This window comes from Mustela erminea, chromosome 6 (genome assembly GCF_009829155.1).
Source record: "Mustela erminea isolate mMusErm1 chromosome 6, mMusErm1.Pri, whole genome shotgun sequence".
Taxonomy (NCBI): domain Eukaryota; kingdom Metazoa; phylum Chordata; class Mammalia; order Carnivora; family Mustelidae; genus Mustela; species Mustela erminea.
Genome location: NC_045619.1, coordinates 83,686,943 through 83,708,801, shown reverse-complemented (window position 1 = coordinate 83,708,801; position 21,859 = coordinate 83,686,943). Strand labels below are relative to the sequence as shown.

Sequence of the window (21,859 nt, the reverse complement as noted above, 5' to 3'; positions counted from 1 at the left end):
GCCAGGCCACCTTGTCTATCAGGTTATCTGGTAAATGGAGTAGAACTTTCCTGGGAAAACCTGAGACTATTCTAGACCTTCCAGGATGCCTGCCATGTACAGAGCCTCACAAGGGAGCCTTGGAATGAACTGGTATAAGACTCTCCCCAGGGATCCAGTTAGAATGGTAACACTTCACAAGAGATTGTTGGCCTTATTACAGTTGGCTCCCAACAGAAACCAGTTAGAAGCTCACACCTGCCTGTGTACATGTCCTCCTTGCCCTATAAACAAGCTGCTGGTTTGCAGCAGAATTCACTACACCCTCACTCTATGCCTGTGGATCCCTCCTCTGGGCCTGAGATCAGCACAGCCAATGTCATCACCTTCATGTACCAAAGCCCATGGAGAAGGTTAGTGAATGTGCTCACTTCTGCATGAAAGCTGACCCTGAATCAGTTGAATCCATCAAAGATGAATAGCTCCTGGCTCTCTCAATGACCACCTGTGTTCAGATCACATCAAGCTCTTCACACAGAGGTCATGAAGGAGACTCCATTAACCCCCACCTTGTCCACTTCTCCCTCTCTAGATGCCTAGCTCTGTCTCTACTTTTCCAGTTCTCTCCCAGCTACTCCATTCTCTTGATCACCCTCTGAGGTTCCATCAGGTTCTCAGAGTCTGCCCACCAGCCCTCATGGCTCTGGCTGGGGGGCATCTGGCTTGCATGCATCTGGTGGGGCCTGTCTGATTTGTGAAGACCTGTCTCTAATTGCTGCAAAGAGGGAGACAATCCAGAAGGTCGATCTTGCATTTCTAGAACTTGAGGGAGCAGAACTCTAGTACCTGGCTATTTAGTTCTGATTCCTCATGACCAGTGAGCCATGCCAATCCTGCCTGGCCAGCAGTTTTTCCACATTTGGCTTTTCTTCTCATTTTTTTCTGGGCCAAAATTTGGGGCCTTACTTCTCTGTCTCTTGATGTGCTTCTCTCTGTTCCCTTCCGCAAAGATCCACCTGGTCATCACTTTTCTACATATACCCCATCTTGTCACATAATGCACCCTCTTTTCCTATTTCCTTCTCTTTGTTTCAGTCTCTCTAATTCTCTCTTTGGCTTTAACATTTTTCCTTCTTTTTTGTTTTGGGTGGTTGCGATCTTTCCACTATCTCTAGGATTACTTTATCTCATTTCTTTTTCTTTTGAACCCTTCCCTCCTCTTTATGTTTGTGCATGGCATTACTTTCTATTTATCTGGCATTTTTCTTTCTTGTTCCCTGGAGAAAGAGAGACTGAGAAGTGATTCAAGGATGATCCTCTCTTAGAGATTGTGCTACAGATCTTGAGGCTGCTGTGTTTTTTTTTTGGCAATGTTTCTGGAAGTCAAATTAAGAGAAAATGGGACTCACATACATTGGGGGGTGCAAATACTGAGTTAGATAGAAAAACCCTCCTGATAGAGAGAGGCAGGAACCATTAGGATGGAGGTGATCCTCCTCTTTCTCTGGGTTTCTGCATGTGGGAAGCTGGCCAGACCTTTACAATGTTCCTTCCACTTGTGAAGTGAAACCACAAGGGAGACAGAGAGGAAACAGAGATCAAAACTAATGTTTATTTATTGTCTAATCTGTGGCAACCTCTAATTACATGTTATTTTAGTTCATCCTTGTTTTATATGAGAAAAAAACTTGTGTCTCAGCTAGCCAACTCCACATTATAGTAAGTGACAATGCCAAGGTTGAATTTCAGGTATGCTTGCCTTCAAAGTCCCTGTACTTTATGCTGTTAGCCTTGCTGCTTCCCTATAAGGTAATAGATCAGGTTTTTGATGGTTTTTGAGTCTCTAAATATGTAAGGATTTGCCTTAAAAGTCATTGGTAGCTCAATGTGGTTTTGACTTGAATCTCCCTGATGGCTAGTGATGATGAACATTTTTTCATGTGTCTGTTAGCCATTTGTATGTCTTCTTTGGAGAATTGTCTGTCCATGTCTTCTTTCCATTTTTTAACGTGATCATCTGTTTTGTATGTGTTGAGTTGGAGTTCTTTAAAGATCTTGGATATCAGCCCTTTGTCTGTACTGTCATTTGCAAATATCTTCTCCCATTCTGTGGGCTGCCTCTTTGTTTTGTTGACTGTTTCTTTTGCTGTGCAGAACCACATGGTCATGGTCCTCGCAATTGATGCAGAAAATGCACTAGACAAAATACAGGATCTCTTTCTGATTAAAAGTTTTCAAAGTATAGAGATAGAAGGAAAATTCCTCAATTTCATAAAATCTATGAAAAACCCACAATAAATATCATTCTCAATGGGGAAAAGCTGACAGCCTTCCCTTTGAGATCAGGAACACAACAAGGATGCCCACTTTCACCACTCTTGTTCAACATAGTATTCGAAGTCCTAGCAACAGCAATCAGAAAACAAAAAGAAATAAAATGTATTCAAACTGGCAAAGAAGTCAAACTCTCTCTCTTCGCAGATGACATGATACTTTATATGGAAAACCCAAAAGATTCCACCCCCAAACTACTAGAACTCATACAGCAGTTCAGTAATGTGGCAGGATACAAAATCAATGCACAGAAATAAGTTGCTTTCTTATACACTAAAAATGAAAATACTGAAAGGGAAATTAGAGAATTGATTCCATTTACTATAGCACCAAGAACTGTAAGATACCTGGGAATAAAACTAATCAAAGAGGTAAAGGATCTGTACTCGGGTAACTGCAGAACACTCATGAAAGAAATTGAAGAAGACACAAAAAGATGGAAGACCATTCCATGTTCATGGATTGGAAGAATAAGCATTGTTAAAATGTCTATACTGCCTAGAGCAATCTATACTTTCTTTTTTTTTTCATTTATTTATTTTCAGCATAACAGTATCATTATTTTTTCACCACACCCAGTGCTCCATGCAATCCGTGCCCTCTATAATACCCACCACCTGGTACCCTGACCTCCCACCCCCCCGCCACTTCAAACCCCTCAGATTGTTTTTCAGAATCCATAGTCTCTCATGATTCCAATCAAAATTCCACCAGCATTTTTCAAAGAGCTGGAACAAACAATCCTAGAACTTGTATGAAATCAGAAGAGACCCCAAATTGCTAAGGAAATGTTGAAAAAGGAAAACAAAACTGGGGGCATCACATTGCCTGATTTCAAGCTTTACTACAAAGCTGTGATCACCAAGACATCATGGTACTGGCACAAAAACAGACACATAGACCAGTGGAACAGAGTAGAGACTCCAGATATGGACCCTCAACTCTATGCTCAAATAATCTTTGACAAAGACCAAAAAATATCCAGTGGAAAAAAGACAGTCTCTTCAATAAATGGTGCTGGAAAAATTGGACAGCTATGTATAGAAAAATGAAACCCGACCATTCTCTTACACCATACACAAAGATTAATTCGAAATAGACAGAAGACCTCAACATGAGGCAGGAATCTATCAAAATCCTAGAGGAGAACATAGGCGGTAACCTCTTCAACATCAGCCACAGCAACTTCTTTCAAGATATGGCTCCAAAGGCAAAGGAAACAAAAGCAAAAATGAACTTTTAGCTAAGACTTCATCAAGATCAAAAGCTTCTGCACAGCAAAGGAAATAGAGAAACACAGCTAAAGTGAGTTCCTAAGATGCTGAGAAATGTTGCTAAGTTGTAACAGAGTTGCCAGCAGAACTCTCCAGGGGTTCATACTGATGATTAGCTGTTTCCTTAAAAGTCATTTACATCAATCTTCCAAATATCTTCTCAGCCATGGATCCATATGCTTTTGTCTATACAACTTTGTTAGGTTCTACATGGCAAAATTTCTTTTCCATTGCCTTCCAATTTTATTCTTAAATTCCTCAAATTTCATACAGCTCTGTTTGTGAAAATCATGGGATTCCAAAGTTACTTCTCAAATTTTAAATCTTTAGGGGCATCTGGGTGGCTCAGTCGCTTAAGTATCTGCCTTTGACCAAGATCTCAGAGTCCTGGCATCAAGCCCCAAGTTGGGCTCCCCGCCGACAGGGAGCCTGCTTCTCCCTCTCCCTCTGCCACCCCCCACACACCCCCACTTGGCTCTCACATTGTCTCAAATAAATAAACAAAATGTTTTTTTAAAAAATCTTTAGAAATGCCACAATTACAGGGCATTCTGAATAATGTACAAAATCAGAAGGAAAAACAATTATTTTTTTCTGGCAGGGAGCCCAATGCCCAACTCCATCCTGGGATTCCAAGATCATGACCTGAGCCGAAGGCAGTTGCTTAACCAACTAGCCATCCAAGTGCCCAAAAATGCACTTTTCTGAGAACAACCTCTGAATCTGTCAGTCATTAGCAGCTATTTTTTCTCGAGTTGATGTTTTTGCTTCTTCCACACTTTTTCCTTGAGTATGTCATTATTTTATTACTCTGCAATACTGTAGCATTTTACTGAAGCCCAACAGGAGCTCTTAACCATATCACCGTGCAGTTAAATCACATATCGTAACATATCCCTACCCCCAGCTGTACTGCATGCTCCCCCAGAATGTAACAATGCTTGGAAATACATTTTTAATTTGCAGATTCAGTTTTCAAAAGGCTTCAGGCATTTTGAAGATTACTGACATTTAAAAATGTAAATGTCTTAAGTAATATTTTTTATTTATCCAGTGACCTAGAAAAGGAAACTTTAGATTTGTTGAGCACTTTCCCTACTACAAATATGTTTCTGTGTAATTCACACACACACACACACACACACACATTTTTGATTGAATGAATAAATTTCTTCTTAATCTTCACAACTACCATACCCACAAATGTGTTTTTCTTCGTTTTACTCTCAAGAAAAGTGCTCTCACACACACGTTTTCATACAACATTTCAGAGAAGCATGGACACACTGAATCTTCTGACTCCCTAGAGCTCAATGAACCCCAGGATAAATATAACCACCTTAAAGTTTTTCTGCTCAGGAAAATAGTGCCTTTGGCTTTCAGGTCATAAAATTATGTGTTTAATCCAAAAAAAGGGAAGGGATTAGAGCATGCAGAAGAGAAACTAGATTTCAAGCTGTGTTAGATGTGAAATTACTAGAGGCACATTTTATTTACACCAGACCTGCAAGAAGATGGCCAACCCTTACAGAAGCTGAAGCTTTCTAAGAACATGCATGATTTTAAACAAGGCTGATAAGTTCATTTACAACTTAAGTGAACCATTTTCATTCCGAAAACAAACATACTCTCCAGAATAAATGAATGATACAGTGCTGTGTGATATTTTCTTTCCTGTGGTCATAGCATGCTAGGAAAGCTACAGAAACGTTGTGGCTAACTATTGAATGTATTCAATGGTATCCTGCTTCTCTTTGATGAGTAGGACAGGAATCAGAACCTTAACATTACAATGAGACATTTTCCCACCCATGTAGGCTACAATAGCACACTTTGTTCATTGTCCTCCTGGGTTCAAGGAATGTAGACTTCTCTCCCTGAACTCACCAGCACTATACCTTGAGCATTCAGCATACACGTATCAGAGAACTCCTCCCTCTCAGGATCTTCCCAGACATCTCTGTAACTCATGGTTTCTTGTTGTTGTAATCAAAGCTCTAACACATTTTTGTTTAAATTTTATTTCCATATATGTGATTATATCACTAATAATTGTTAGGGATTTTAAGGGGTGCAGTAAATAACACTGCTCTTTATTCCACTTGGTATTTTTTCCTGTCTTGTCAAAGATTATTTGACCATAAAGTTGAGGGTCCATATCTGGAGTCTCTACTCTGTTCCACTGGTCTATGTGTCTGTTTTTGTGCCAGTACCATGCTGTCTTGGTGATCACAGCTTTGTAGTAAAGCTTGAAATCAGGCAATGTGATGCCCCCAGTTTTGTTTTCCTTTTTCAACATTTCCTTAGCAATTTGGGGTCTCTTCTGGTTTCATACAAGTTCTAGGATTGTTTGTCCCAGCTCTTTGAAAAATGCTGGTGGAATTTTGATTGGAATGGCATTGAAAGTATAGATTGCTCTAAGCAGTATAGACATTTTAACAATGTTTATTATTCCAATCCATGAACATGGAATGGTCTTCCATCTTTTTGTGTCTTCTTTAATTTCTTTCATGAGTGTTCTGTAGTTCCTCGAATGCAGGAACTTTACCTGTTCCTGTACTCTGTATGCTTTACCTCTTTGATTAGTTTTATTCCCAGGTATCTTACGGTTCTTGGTGCTATAGTAAATGGAATCAATTCTCTAATTTCCCTTTCAGTATTTTCATTCTTAGTGTATAAGAAAGCAACTTATTTCTGTGCATTGATTTTGTATCCGCTACATTACTGAACTGCTATATGAGTTCTAGTAGTTTGGGGGTGGAATCTTTTGGGTTTTCCATATAAAGTATCACGTCATCTGTGAAGAGAGAGAGTTTGACTTCTTCATTGCCAATTTGAATACCTTTTATTTCTCTTTGTTGTGTGATTGCTGTTGCTAGGACTTCTAATACTATGTTGAAGGGAAAATTGGACAGCTATGTGTAGAAGAATGAAACTCGACCATTCTCTTACACCATACACAAAGATAAACTCGAAATGTATAAAAGACCTCAACATGAGGCAGGAACCCATCAGAATCCTACAGCAGAACATAGGCAGTAACCTCGGTCATCAGCCAAGCATCAACATTGGCCACAGCAACTTCTTTCAAGACATGTCTCCAAAAGCAAAGGAAACAAAAGTGAAAATGAACTTTTGGGACTTCAACAAGATCAAAAGCTTCTGCACAGCAAAGGAAACAGTCAACAAAACAAAGAGGCAACCCACAGAATGGGATTTGCAAATGACAGTACAGACAAAGGGCTAATATCCAAGATCTATAAAGAACTCCTCAAATTCAACACACACGAAACAGTTAATCACTTCAAAAAATGGACAGAAGACATGGACAGACACTTCTCCAAAGAAGACATACAAATGGCTATCAGACACATGAAAAAATGTTCATCATCATTAGCCATCAGGGAGATTCAAATCAAAACCACATTGAGCTACCACCTTACATCAGTTAGAATGGCCAAAATTAACAAGACAGTAAACAACATGTGTTGGAGAGGATGTGGAAAAAGGAGAACCCTCTTACACAAGTTGGTGCAGCCAGTTTGGAACAGTGTGGAGATTCCTTAAGAAATTAAAAATAGAGCTTCCCGGGTGCCTGGGTGGCTCAGTGGGTTAAGCCGCTGCCTTCGGCTCAGGTCATGATCTCAGGGTCCTGGGATCGAGTCCTACATCGGGCTCTCTGCTCAGCAAGGAGCCTGCTTCCTCCTCTCTCTCTGCCTGCCTCTCTGCCTACTTGTGTTCTCTCTGTCAAATAAATAAATAAAATCTTAAAAAAAAAAAAAAAGATGCTTTTTAAAAAAAAAAAAAAAAAATAGAGCTTCCCTATGACCCTGCAATTTCACTATTGGGTATTTACCCTAAAGATAAAGATGTAGTGAAAAGAAGGGCCATCTGTACCCCAATGTTCCTAGCAGAAATGGTCACAGTCGCCAAACTGTGGAAAGAACCAAGATGCCCTTCAACAGATGGATGAAGAAGATACGGTCCATATATACAATGGAGTATTATGCCTCCATCAGAAAGGATGAATACCCAACTTTTGAATCAACATGGACAGGACTGGAGGAGATTATGCTGAGTGAAATAAGTCAAGCAGAGAGAGTCAGTTATCATATGGTTTTGCTTATTTGTGGAGCATAAGGAATAACATGGAAGACATGGGGAGAGGGAGAGAAGTGAATTGGGGGAAATTGGAGGGAGAGATGAACCATGAGAGACTGAGAAATGAACTGAGGGTTTTGGAGGGGAGCGGGGGGTGAGGGGTTGGTTGAGCCTGGTGGTGGGTATTATGGAGGGTAGGTATTGCGTGAAGCACTGGGTGTAGTACATAAACAATTCTGGAACACTGAAAAGATTTAAAAAATTTTTTTAAAATAGCATGGCTCTTCCCACCTGGTTCTGAATCATCTGAGAAATAAGACAGAGTCTGCAGGTGGAGGTTAAAACATTACCTTTACTAACAACAAAGCAGACATTGAAGTCATTGGATTTCCTAATTCAGAAGCAGAGAATTGGACAGAAAAACCTATTCCCTGGTAACTAGCAGGAACATACAGCCACAAAGCCTCCTCAAACAGGGGTAGAGCCTGCCCTGAAGAAAGCCACTCACTCCCAAGAGGAAGGTGAGAGGAAAGGGATAGAAAACACGTGCTTGGTTTCTCCTTCTAAAATCACCAATCTGGTAAGCTACTCCATTCCCCACCGATCAGTGTGAATAAGGAAGAGAAAGGTCAAGAGTGCTATGCTATCACAATTTCATCCATGTGAAAGGAAACATCAGGAATATGGAAGAACTTCTTCCCTACCTACCCTACCCCTAATAGTATCTAGCGTTCTGTTCTCTAATCCCGTTAAGTCTACAGTTAACCATAGGGTATAAGATATTAAAACAGTCCTACTTCCACTTTCCTGTTGGCTGGTCCTCCAACACAAATCCCTGCTCTGTTGTGAGGCTCTTGGAACTTTGGAACAGTTCTATTTTGCTTATAAGTGGTTCTAAAAGGAATCAGAACAGTAAGTTAGTCAGCTCTGAAGCCAGTCTAGACCCACAGCTGAAAACCTATACCCTATTCCTCTCTCCTTGCCAAATTGTGCTCAACTACATTGTCCAACATAACAAAGGTTCTTCGATGAGATTAAATTATATCCTGAAATTACAATAAAAAGTCATGGCATGTGTGAACTACTTTATAAATTATTGTTAATTTAAATGAGATTACAGACCCTTGACTCTTTAAACAAGAAGTCCAAGGGCTCATGGGTAGTTATTTATTTTCTATCTATACCCTTGGCATGAGAAAATCCTATGATCCTCTTCTGGTTTAACAGAGAAATCTCATAATCTACACCTTTCTGAAAACAGATCAATTTAAATACTACAATGGCCATCATTAAGGCCACCAATAAAAATGATATTTTAGAGGTTCACAATTAGGTTTAAAGCACATAGCAACAATTTCTGATGTCCAGTCTCAAAAACTTCTTTGTCAGAAACAACCACAAGGACATGTTTTATGTTACAGAGTAATATGAGATTGTCTACAGCTAAAGGAGAATGAATGCTTTATTATTTTCTTGCTTGTGTTTCTTCGAATAACAGTTAAGAGAGCATGTGATTTTTGAGTCAAGGTGCTAAAATTCAGTTAGCACTGGGACAAAATTAAAAGTCCTGAGAAGGTCAAAACATATACTATGAAAAAGTAAGAGCAAGTAAGCTTATTAACAAGTGGAATATGTGACAGTTAATGTGCAGTACATATGTGACTTAGTATTATTATTTAAGTAAACATTGATCATTTATGGTATGGATGTTGAAGAACTAACGAGGTCATCACCACAATTCTCTTCCAGAGTGGCCCACCTGGTCAGACCATCCTCCCTGGACCAGTTCTTCTTCAAACACCATGGGATTTTATCTGTTATTTGCTGCAGTGATTCAGTGATAAACATCATCACTAGCCAAGCAAGAGAATGAGGTAGGATGTGATTTTCAAGTCATTATCCTATTTATTTATACAAATGCTTGACTAGTTAACCCTAGTAGTTAACAGGGCACTAGATGCCGGTTATCATGGAGTATTTTTCTGGGACAGTAAACCACAATAAGCATTTATATACTGCTATAGGTCCTAGTGTTTTCTTCAGTTGAACTTCAGTTTTTTCTTGGGCAAGTCCCAGGTTTATCTGGAGCATAGCTCACTGCCTTCCCTTGCCCAGGTTCTGACCTCAAACCCAACATGTCCATTGGGTCCATGATTCCAGGCCGCTTCTTGGGTTAAACATTGCTCTCTGACCTTCCCTGCCCTTTCTGAGCCCCAGTGAGGAGAAGTTCTAGGTACAGTTCAAGGGGAATGTTCCAAAGTATAGACGATGGGAATGGCCTACTGCTTTGACCTACCAGGAAATCATCTATTAGGAATCCAATCTGGAAAAGAGTAGCAGTTAATGGGGTAGGTCTCTTCTAAAATTAAGATAGGCAACATGAGATGTTTAAATCATGAAGGGAAGGCAGTCCAACCAGAGGTAGCTGAATGGAAGATAGCCACACCAAATATGAGAAAGGGAGAGAGAGAAGAAAAGAGTGAGAAGTGGAAGTGGAGAAAGGAGGGGGAAAGACTATCAGAGGGGGTAGAGTAAGAATGTGTAGAAAAAGGAGCGAGAGAAAAGGAAATGAAGAAGAGTGGTTAGCAGAACTGAAGGTTAAGAAGGAATATGCTAACCCTGTATAAGCATCTGAAAGTAGAAGGGATCTAACTGACATCCTAACTCCAAGACAAGATGAAGAGTACAAGAGAGATTTAACATGAACATAATGACTTCCTAAAAGTCACAATAATGAGAAAAGAACATGAGGATTCTGAATGTTCATTCTCCGATGACGGGAAAAGAATAAGACTAATCCTGGAAGCAAAGGGTCAGATCAAAGTTTTCATTCCAGAAAGGCTAAATTTATGCCCTACTCATAGCTTCCCTGGTCTCACAGCAATGGATGCATCCTTTCCGCCCAAAAGCGCTTATCCCTAAGTTCCAACCCCTGTAGGAAAATTGTATCCTATTGGGAAAGCATGTGAGAGCTTAGAGCCAGGCCCCATCTCCAGCATGCACTGCATGGGTGGTGGATACAGCAGCACAAACTACTGGGAGAAGGAGTCTGGAAAGAGGGTAAGCATGGCGGTTCCCAGAGTTATGCAAATCATTCTCCCTTAAGGGGCAATGCTGAAGGCTAGAATGTGACTGTTTCCTCTGAAACTTCAAACTATTCATCATTTTAAATATATACATTAGACTGAGCATTTTTTTTCTTCTAGAAAAATATGTCTTTAAACATCCCCCAAGTACTTCCTAAATATGATCGTCTATCAGCTAACAACCATCATGCCCTCCCCTCAAATACTTCATTCCTTAAATTCTTCATTTCTTAAACCTGTCCTCATTTGGCATGGGTTCCCGGCCCAACCACCCTAGTTTTGCATCTCTGAACACATTTTGGTTACTGGCCAACCCTTCAATATTTATGGCCCTGGAGCAGATGCAGTACTTCATTTGAGGCCTGACCAAACCAGAAAAATGTATATCCTTTGCTTCCTCAATTTTTGATATTACAATTCTATGTATGCAGCCTATAGTGACACTGGCATTTTCACTGCTCCACAACACTGCCAATTACATAGTTTACTAAAGTTCCAACATGTCTGCCACTACTCATTTTTCTTCTATAGCTGCATCTCTTGGCCCAGGTGAGCACCTTACATTCCCCTACAACTGTCTCATCTTTGCCTTTCTTGTTCTACCTCCTCAAGCAGGTACAAGACAGTGGACCTAAGGAATAGCAGCACAGTGACAGAGTTTATCCTCGTGGGCTTTGAACAGAGCTCCTCTTCCACTCGGGCATTGCTCTTTGCACTCTTCCTAGCCCTCTACAGCCTTGCCATGGCCATGAATGGCCTCATCATCTTCATCACCTGGACAGACCCCAGGCTCAACAGCCCCATGTACTTCTTCCTTGGCCACCTGTCCTTCCTGGATGTCTGCTTCATCACCACCACCATCCCACAGATGCTGATCCACCTGGTGGTCAAGAACCACATTGTCTCCTTTGTCTCTTGCTCGACCCAGATGTACTTGGTCTTCTGTGCAGGTGTGGCCGAGTGCATCCTCTTGGCTTTTATGGCCTATGACCGTTATGTTGCCATCTGCCACCCACTCAGCTATGCCCAGATCATGAGCCGGCAGGTTTGTGTGAAGCTGGTGAGTACTGCCTGGTTCTTCGGGCTGATCAATGGCATCTTTCTTGAGTATCTGTCATTCCGGAATCCCTTTTGTAGAGACAACCACATAGAAAACTTCTTCTGTGAGGCCCCCATAGTAATTGCTCTCTCTTGTGGAGACCCTCAGTTTAGTCTGAAGATGATCTTTGCCGATGCCGTCGTGGTGCTGCTCAGCCCCATGGTGCTCATTGTCAGCTCCTATGCACGCATCCTGGCCTCCATCCTTGGCAGAGCCTCCTCCTCAGGTCGTGGAAAGACCTTCTCTACTTGTGCCTCCCACCTGACTGTGGTCATATTTTTCTACACCTCAGCCATGTTCTCTTATATGAACCCTCGCAGCACACATGGCCCTGACAAAGACAAGCCTTTCTCCCTCCTCTACACCATCATCACCCCGATGTGCAACCCCATCATCTATAGTTTTCGAAACAAGGAAATGAAGGGAGCCATGATGAGGGCTCTTAGGAGGACCAGCCTGGCCTAAGCAGTGTCTGTCTAGTGGGAAGCCTCCTGGAAGAGAAGCTCCCTCCCTGAGTCCTGACAACTGGGTAACTTTCCCATGCTGAAAAGCTCTAGGAAAGAGCATTCATAGTTTTCTTCCCACTGGCATCAGACCTGGAAGATTATATTGATGTCTAATGCTCATCTATCTGATTTATTTCCAGTATTGTTTTCTCTTGGTCCTTTCTCAGGATAATTTGAGATTTTCCTATTTTTCTTCTTCGTCTTTATAACCGGATCTTATAAGGACATAAATGTACTTAACTCCATTTCATTTTATTTGTACAGTACTTTCACATGCTATTCCCAGCCTGAGTTTTGCATTTACATCTGGAAGTAAAGTTTTCCTCTCTTTCAACTTGTCATTTTAGTCTTTTCTTTCTCATGTTCCACTCTCGTGTCCTGAATCCACCTTCAGCCACCCCATCCCTACATAAGAAAAAGTAGAGGGAAAAATTAAGGAAAAGGAGATTAGGGAGCAGTGTTGACATTAAGAAAAGTCAGAGAAAAACAATGAAAAAGATCATCAGCCTCAACTCCATATCTTAGGCTCCACTAGCCCGTGAGGGAGAACTTACAGTGGCATTAAATTGCCACCATAATAATGCATTCAACTTAAGTTTATCCTTGTGTGTAGAGGAAAGGAAGGTGAGAGAGGCTAGTGTGTCAAACCCCTTCTCCTACCTCCTAGTTTCCTAGGTAACATGATTGCTTGGTATTTCTCTTCTGATCGAAGTAGTCAAAGCCTCTGCAAGCTTCTCAGCCTACTAGTCACTCTCCTTCCCTGGTGTAGACTCCCAGTTAACTCCCTTCTCCCTTGCCTTTTTCCCCAACCATCTTTCATTTCATTCCAACTCAATCCTACTGCACCTTAACTTCCCATCTCAAATGGATACATTTCATTTCCTGTGCTTTAAGGAATACCTCTCCACATTACCTCTACCACTGCAGAAGCCTTTCCAATACCAACCCTGACCTCTCTCACTTCCTCTAGCTTCTCTCCTTAACCACATTTAGCATCTCTTGAGAGGTGATTATATTTTTAGACATTCCCTTTCTTTGAAAATTGCAATTTTTTTCTCTTTCATAATAATAGAAAAAGGGACAGGGCAGGGGCACTGGGTAGCTCAGTTGGTTAAGCGTCTGCCTTTGGCTCAGGTCATGATCAGAGTCTTGGGATCAAGTCCGTGTCAGGCTCCCTGCTAAGGGAGCCTGCTTCTCCCTCTCCTGCCCACTCATGCTTTCTCACTATCTCTGTCTCTCTTTCTCAAATAAATAAATTTTTTTAAATCTTAGAGAAAAAAAAAGAAAGACAAGGGGACAGGTCTGTTCTTTATTTCCCGGTGCCACTTCCGTAGATAAATGCACCTCAGTTAGGATTCCCTCAAATAGATATACTACCCTTTCCACATCATACTTATCACACTACTTTCTGCAATAACTTTAAAGTGGTAGCTTCAATCCACAAGGTTCTAATCTTTTGAATCCAAATTGGTTAATCTCTAGATATCCAAGGACATGTGAGAAGGCCTTCTCAGTCAGCAGGAAGAAATGAAACACCTGTGTAATTGAGAAGAAACAATAAACATAGAACATAAAATTTTCATTATCAAAGAGAAGTTACACTAGGCAAATTAAATAGACAAAATTAAGCATGAAAGAAAGACTTTATTTAAGACTATTGCAGGATGCCTGAGTGGCTCAGTTGCTTATCCCAAGGTCCTGCATCAGGCTCCATGCTCAGTGGAGAGCCTGCCTTTCCCTCTCCCTCTGCCTGCTGCTGCCTCTACTTGTGCGCTCTCTCTCTCTCTGTTAAATAAATAAAATCTTAAAAAAGAGAGAGAGAGATTATTGCAATAGGAAGTTGAACTCAACTCTACTGAAACAAGTGGATGGAGTTACTAAGAGCTGCAGTAGGGCCACCTTTGTGTGGTGACTGGTCTTACTCAAAGGAAAAGTAAGCTTACAGGTTGTAATTTTGCAATTGGAGCAAGATGCCCTTTGATTTGGGGCCCCTACCCGTCAATAGAGACTAGGAAATAGGAATGCTACCTAGGAGCTACCTTGGTTGAAATGCTTTCAACAGTTATGGCGGATGGTGAGCGTGGCCAGGAATGTTGTAAAATCAAGCTGAGCGATCTAAAATTGTTTTCTCAAGGGCAAGCACTTTCTCATCCAATGTGCTGGGGCCGGGAGGACGGGGCATCTGGCACGAACTGACCCTGGACGGGCGGGGTCCGGAACAGGAATGGGAACAGGGGTTGGCGGGCGGGCGGAGCTCTAAGGCGCGGGATGCGCTCTCGCGCGAGGAGCCGCCGCCCTGCGGATCTCCCCTGCCGCAGCTTCAGCCAAGGACCCTGGATCCCGGAGGCAAATAAAAAGCCCCCAGGGACCGCGAAAACTTATGTGAATGCAACAACCAGAATGCAACGGTCTCCCTGAAATGCGCGTCCCGTCCCAGCCCTCTCGTATATCCAGATGCAAATCCACTTGTGGGAAGCCGCACGCCCTCGGCCTGAGAATGTGGGCAAGCAATGCAGGAATTCTAGCTGTGGTCCCACCTCAACCCGCCCTCAGGCTGTGACCTCACCGGGCGCTCCCTCCCAGCTAAAGCCGACACCGGGGCTCCCGAAACTGTTCCGAGCTACACGCCCAAACTACCCATGAGGCCTCGGGCCCTCAGCCGATTGCAGGAGGGGAGGAAATGGGCGTGGCCCGCGCTAGGGGAAAAAAAAAAACTGCCAATCAGCCTTCCCCAGCCTCTCGGATCACCGTTACGGCAACCAATGAGCGCTTTCTCCTTGGCTGCTCGCTGGAGGGACCCCGCTAAGGCCAACACCTCCCGGAAACACGAGCTATTTTGGGGGGACTGGGCTGCAACCTGTCATGCTGGAGACGCGGGTTTTAGGGCTAGGATTTCCTCGCAGCTGAGTGGAATTGTTGATAGGTAGAGCCCCTTTAGTTGAGGTTGGGCTGGGATGACGGCGGAACCAGGCTGGAGGCCGGGCTGAGCGGAGACCTTTGCCAATCACAGCGAGTCCTCGTACCTCCTAGACTTGTGCACGGGTCCGTAGCCTAGTTCTTTCCTGGTGGTAACTCCTCTTTTAGCGAACTGAACACTTGTTGAGCTTCTCTTCCTTCCGGGACAGCGCATTGTCTTCGGAACATCTTTACCTACCCTTTGCAGTTACGCCAGGAAATCTTCCTTGACCGCTTCCCCTTTCTGGGTTCACTGGACTTAATATTTGGAGTTCCTGCATAACCTGTGCATTTTCCTAATCCTGTACTCTCATTTACTTTTCTGTCGTCGCCACTAGTTTGTGATTCATTTGTGAGGTTTTATTTTAGCACAGTATCTGGAGGTGTTGTAGCGCTATTTTTTCAATGAAATCTTAAGCAGAATGCTGATGTATTAACCAAATGACAAAGCTCTTCTAGTAGGTGTAGAGTATGAGTGTCCAGAGCCTTGAACACCCGCCCCCCACCCTTGAAGCACTCATTTTTAGTGACCTAAGCTAAATACCCACCTTAATACATAGAAACATGGTTTACCCAGGACTTGAAAATTAAGTCCCAGATCCTCTAGGAGCACTCTTAAAATCTCATCTTTTTGAACTTCCAATCTGATTGCACATTTGTTTTTATTTCCCAGTCTACAGACTACAGTCTACAGACCAAGATATTAATTTGCCTACTCAGATCAGTTTATCCTGGCCCTCTTTATCCACGCAGCTCTGGGCCTGGGAAGCTGACCTGCATGGAAACATGTCCACAGATCCCCTTACCACTAGCTTTCTATTGGGATCAGCCAATGAGTAGTCTAGGCCAAAGATTGGAGGGAAGTAGGAATGTGAGGTTAGGCTGATTAATCCTCTAGCTCCCTGTGGGGTTGTGACAAGCTCACCTGAGTCCCTTTCTAAGATCTCAGCCCCTGTCATGTAGCCTTTTCTACCTAGTTCTCTGTTTCTCAGTTTTAGAACTGCTACCTCCATTACCTCTTCAGGCTTAGCCCTTTTAATACCAGATTTGGGGTACTGTGGCCCCTTAGCAATTTCCCTGCACCCTGCTCACACTGTTGTAAATAATTCTTTATGAAACTTCCAAAATGTCTTGATTTGAGAATGCCATTGTTTCCTGGGATACCTAATACAAGACTGTTCTCTTACTGAGGCAATGAAAACAGTTATTTCAAACATTTGGAAGGCTGTATGATGTAGTAGAGAAAACATGGGCTTTGAAGTTAGAGAAAACAGAGTTTCATGTCACTTATTATTCATATTCATTTGGCACCTGTTCTGCAGTCCTATTAGTTGTGGTAGATGTTTTAGAGTGTGCTATAGCACACAGCCCATTCTCCAAGAATTCTTTTTTTCTCCCACTGCGGTGAGCCCTGGCAACCAAGTTAGTATCGTGGAACACCCCACCACCACCACCACCAACACCACCACCAATATCACCACAAGCAGTGCAGTAAAGCTAGATTAAGTCCTCCTTCCTGGGAATTTGGAATTGGTATGCTGTGGGTTTAGTCATTTCTAGGCTAGAACAGGCAAACACTTGAGCTATGGAGCAGTTGTCTTCTTCCATGTATGTGAAGAAGCAAAGAAAGTTGGCAGGCGGGGAGAATAGGTTGAAGTCAGAGGACAGAGAGAAGCAAAGATAGAAGACCATATTTTCAGAAAAAGAGCCTGAGATAATTGCTGCCCTGGTTTCAGTCAGCTTTGGAGGACCAGCTGCATTCTTGCTCTTGGGTTTTGTGAGATAAACTTGCATCCTACAATAAAGTTTTCTTCCTCAAAATTACTACAGATGGATTTATATTTCTTGCAACCAAAAAAGTTATTACGAAAAAAGATATTACTAAGGTAACACCTACCTCAATGTGGTTATGGGGATTAAAAGAAATATTTCAAATGTGTAAGTCAGTGTCTCCAAAAATGTTACTTTCTCTAAATTTAAATAGCATCCCATGTGTTCAGAGCATCAGAGATATCTGTTCTTTGTTATTTTTCAAATAATGAGTCCATTTTGCTGTCAGTATTTTTACAAGTTTTTCTTCATTTCAACTTTTCCTTTTCTAAGTGTTGTTCTGTTCATGGTCTAGGTGCTGATAAATTTGTGCTTTTCTATGTTTTATTTTGAAGTTTTTGTCCCTTGAAGGATCAAATTAATCATACTCTTCAGCTCATGATACACCATCATTGTTGCTGCAAGGAAAAGCCCTTTTGTTTAAATCTTTATTTCTTTATTCTGTCATTACACTCTATCTCCACTCCCATCCACAGCCCTAACAATAGTTAATTTTCTAATGTGTTTAAATGTGTTCATAGAAAATAGTTATTCGGTAGGCATTTATTTTTAAATGTACTACAAAACTACTGAGTTATATGTCTATTTCTGTGTTTTATGTTTTTTGCTAAGCACTGTTTTTTATCTCTATCCATCTTGCCAGATGCTGACATTTAATGTTACTTCACCTGATGCCTAGTATTTCATGGTGTGCATTTGCCACATTGTACTCATCGACTCCTCCAGTGATGAGCACACTCATTGCCCATGTCACTGCAAATAACCCTGCAATGAACATCCTCATTGTAGTCCCTTTCTGAACTTGTAAAGAATTCGTTTTATGTTACTTAAGAAAAGGACTGCTGGGCTGTAGGGTATGAGTCTATTTAATGTGTCAAGTAATGCCAGCTTGCTTTTAGAAGTGGTAGAAAGAAGTCTTGCAGCAGATTTCTACATTGTTGACATCTGTAATCTAGATTTCTAGTTTTTGTTGGTTTGATAGGTATAAACTAATTTCTTATTGTTGGTTCAATTCATATTTGATTACTAATGGTTTTGATTAAATTTCCATATGGATATTAGCTTTTATATATTCTTTAAATTGCCTGTTGATATTTTTTGCACCTTTTTTTTTTAATTGGGTTGCTGTCTTTCTCCTGTTTTTGCAGGAGTTCCAAATATAGTCCTAGGATATTACATCCTTGTCAGTTTTAGACAAAGCAAATTATTTTCTTCATTCTGCCATCTACCTCTTAGCTTTGTCCATGGTGCCCTTTGTAGAACATAAATCTTTGTTTTGTTATTAAATCCCCCAGTTTTTGCCTTATGTTTGTACTTTTGAAGGTACCGAAATATGTGGACTACTCTCTTAGTTATGCCTATTCTCTGCCCCGCATCTCTAAATCTGAGTTTAATGGCAAGGTCCCTGTGGTCATTCCATCCAGTCCTCATCACTGGACTCTAGAGTAATTACACTGACTAAATTTCATTCTTAGGCGAACACCATCTTCCTTGAGCCTTTTCCCCCTTTAGAGCTGCAGGCTATGAAAATCATATCTTTTAGTTAGGTGAAGTCAGACTTCAGTAGCTCTGGACTGCATTTCACCTGACCTCCTTGACTATCAGGAAGAACCAAAATGGCATAGTTAACTTTCTTTCAAGATCTTCTTCACCCTCATTTCGCTAATCAATTCCATCCTTGTGGATCAGAATTAGATCTAGAATCATCTTAGCTCTGCCGTCTTCTTCCTTCTGAAGGATTATGTTACATTAAATCAACTTCTGCAACTTCGTTGTGCCAATTTCATGATTTATTCCTGGGGTCTGTAATCCAGTTTATCTGTTTGGGCAGACTAGCACATTTTTATGATGAGGTCACTTCTTTTCCTCTCTTTTTATCTTCACCTAAATAATTCCTTTCCTGTGTCCATTCTCAAAGATATAAAATCCCATCTAAGAGTATCTTCATGATGTAAAGTGCTACTCTGACTTTCCTTTTATCATTTTCTTTCGTTTTTATTTTATTCCTTCTGCTTACTGTCTTTTGTCTCCTTCCTTCTTTCCTTTGGTCTTTACACTTTTTCTTCCTCCTTTCCTTTCTGAATTTTAGAAATGCTAAGAGTAGGGGCTTATACATACTGACTTTCCGTAGATCACAGCAAAGAAGCCATTTCTGTCCCCACAGACACGCAGTTTGTATCATATGACTGCCATTCCCTCTCCAGGTGCTCATCAGAACCCAGTTCTTTTTATTTGGAACAATGTTACTCACCTTTTCCCACTGCCATGTTCTAGTCATGAGTCCCATCCTAACAAGTTTCTTTTTATCTGTGCGAAATTATTTTCCCCATTGTATAAAATCTCGTGTTCTATTTGTATATTACCTGTACTTTTTGCATTGGTGTAGAGGCCATAAATATTTTTTTCCCAACCCCTTTCAACTTACTTTCTCCAGAGAATTATGAGATGCCAGCTCAGCTACTGCTTTTCTTCCAATGTCATACTTGATGTCCTCTGTCGTATAAAATTTTGTGGGTTTTCTGAGCATTTCTTTTCTTTTACCTTGTCTTTCCCACCACTTGGCCCCCAGCACACACACGCACACACACACACGGACATACACACACCCCATTCCCATTTTAAAATTAAACTGCTCTTCATTCAGTTGACGATGCTTACAGAAAACAGATTTTCCTTTCAATCTTCTGAGAAGCACTCTGTCCCAATTCAAGAACACATCATTCCCTTATCATTAAACTGTGAGCAACTTAAGGGCAGAGGCCATGACTTCTTTGAGACTGCCCCAGTGCCTACCACCTTCCATGATACACAGTAGGCAGATGGGAAATACTTGCTGGCAGATTGACTCAGCTGTGGTTCCCTTCTTGGATGTCTTCTTTCCATCATGCTTATAAGAATTATTCGCCTGCTATAAAAGGAATGTTGACTTGTCCTTTTTACTCTTGAAGCTGAGCCACCATAAGCTTCCCTTAGTATATTATAACCACTTATAACAAAGTAGGGCACAGTATCATTCAAAGGGAGGATTTATATAATTTAGACAAACGGGATTCTGCTCCTAATACTGTCATTAATTGTACAACTTTGGGCATGTCATCTCATCTATTTCTTAATTATATGCAATGAGATCACATATATTCACTATAGGAGACTATACCTTTTAATAAGGTACTTAGGGTAGATATGAGGTAAATTTCTCCCCACTGAGGGGACTAAATGGAGAGAAACTATTCTCAGAATAAAAGAAAGAATTTGCTTGTTACTCGGGAGCAGGCCAGAGGATGAGAGTAAAGGTGGGATAGGGTGGAGGAGCCTGTAAAGGCAGAAATTCCTCAGTGGGACTTTTCCTTGTGATCACTCCTCCCTCTATTTTTTTAATTCAAATCTATAGTAAAAGTTTTTAAATGCCTAGTAATGTTATATTTGTTATTGAAACCAGTGAATGGGCTGGTCTGTTTTATGTGTCCCAGAGCTGATAAGAAATCAAACTAAGGTGGTTTGCATGGACTCAGGTGTGTGGATGCAGAAAAAAGCAGAAGCACAATAAACCATAAAATATAATAGAAATTGTATGGAATGCTGTGGAATTCTCAGAATTTAGCATTGGAATTTGAGCCAAATTTAATCAGATACTTGAAGAGATAAAGCTGTCTCTTCAGACATCTGAGTTATATATAAAAAGCCTATATGATCATCACTAAGATTTCTTTCAGCAGTAACATTTTTGAAGATTCTAAGATATGGGAACACATTTTTTTATTCCCAGATCTAAAAATCCTATAATTTTTCATTTATGTATTCATTTATGTATTTAAGGTTCAAACATTCATTTCCTGCCTATTATGAGAAAGTTTCCACTCTACCAATTTCATCATTTGCAAACATTCTCCCTCTCCCCCATCCCCATTTTAGCATTTCTGAAATGGGATGTGTCTTATAATCAGTAATCAATGTCATCTTACAATTACTGTTGGCCAAACAGCAGTTATGACATAGTTGCCACTGCCTGCACATGCCTGAGCCTCGTTGTTATTCTAGGTAGTATGACTGGAAATCCACAATCCGGATGTTTCCGTTAATTAACCATTCAAGGACCATTCAAAGGAATATTAGTCCTGGTTGTTGTCTGAACATATTCCTTGAACACTTCCGGCAAGATCAAAAAAGTCCCAGCTTTAAAACTTGCCGAATAGAAAAAAAAAAAAAAAAAAAAACTTGCCGAATAGGTTTGTAGCCTGGAAGAAATTGCCAAAGACAACAGTGAAGCTCTTTTTTTTTTTTTTTAAGAAATGCTGCTTCAATAATACTCAAAATGACCCAGAAAATATGTTTGGAAAAATACAGACATCAGCAACCCTGAGTCAAAAGTGATTCATAAGTGTTAGACTCAATATGAAGAAATTATAAGAATTCCATAATGACTTTGAATTTGTGTGCATCGTAGTGATACAAAAAAGTCCTATTTCTAAATAAGTCTAAATGAGCTCTTTTTTTTTTTTTTTTTTTTTTTTAAAGATTTTATTTATTTATTTGACAGAGAGAAATCACAAGTAGATGGAGAGGCAGGCAGAGAGAGAGAGAGGGAAGCAGGCTCTCCGCTGAGCAGAGAGCCTGATGCGGGACTCGATCCCAGGACTCTGAGATCATGACCTGAGCCGAAGGCAGCGGCTTAACCCACTGAGCCACCCAGGCGCC

The 21,859-nt window shown here is 41.0% G+C and overlaps 1 protein-coding gene across 1 annotated transcript; it reads left to right on the top strand.

The window, feature by feature from the left end:
- Window positions 1–249: 249 nt before the first annotated feature.
- Window positions 250–12,338, top strand: LOC116593536 (olfactory receptor 10AD1-like). Its single transcript, XM_032347832.1, has 2 exons — window positions 250–392; window positions 11,390–12,338. The coding sequence occupies exons 1-2, from the start codon at window positions 250–252 to the stop codon at window positions 12,336–12,338; spliced, it is 1,092 nt and encodes a 363-aa protein (XP_032203723.1).
- Window positions 12,339–21,859: the final 9,521 nt, after the last annotated feature.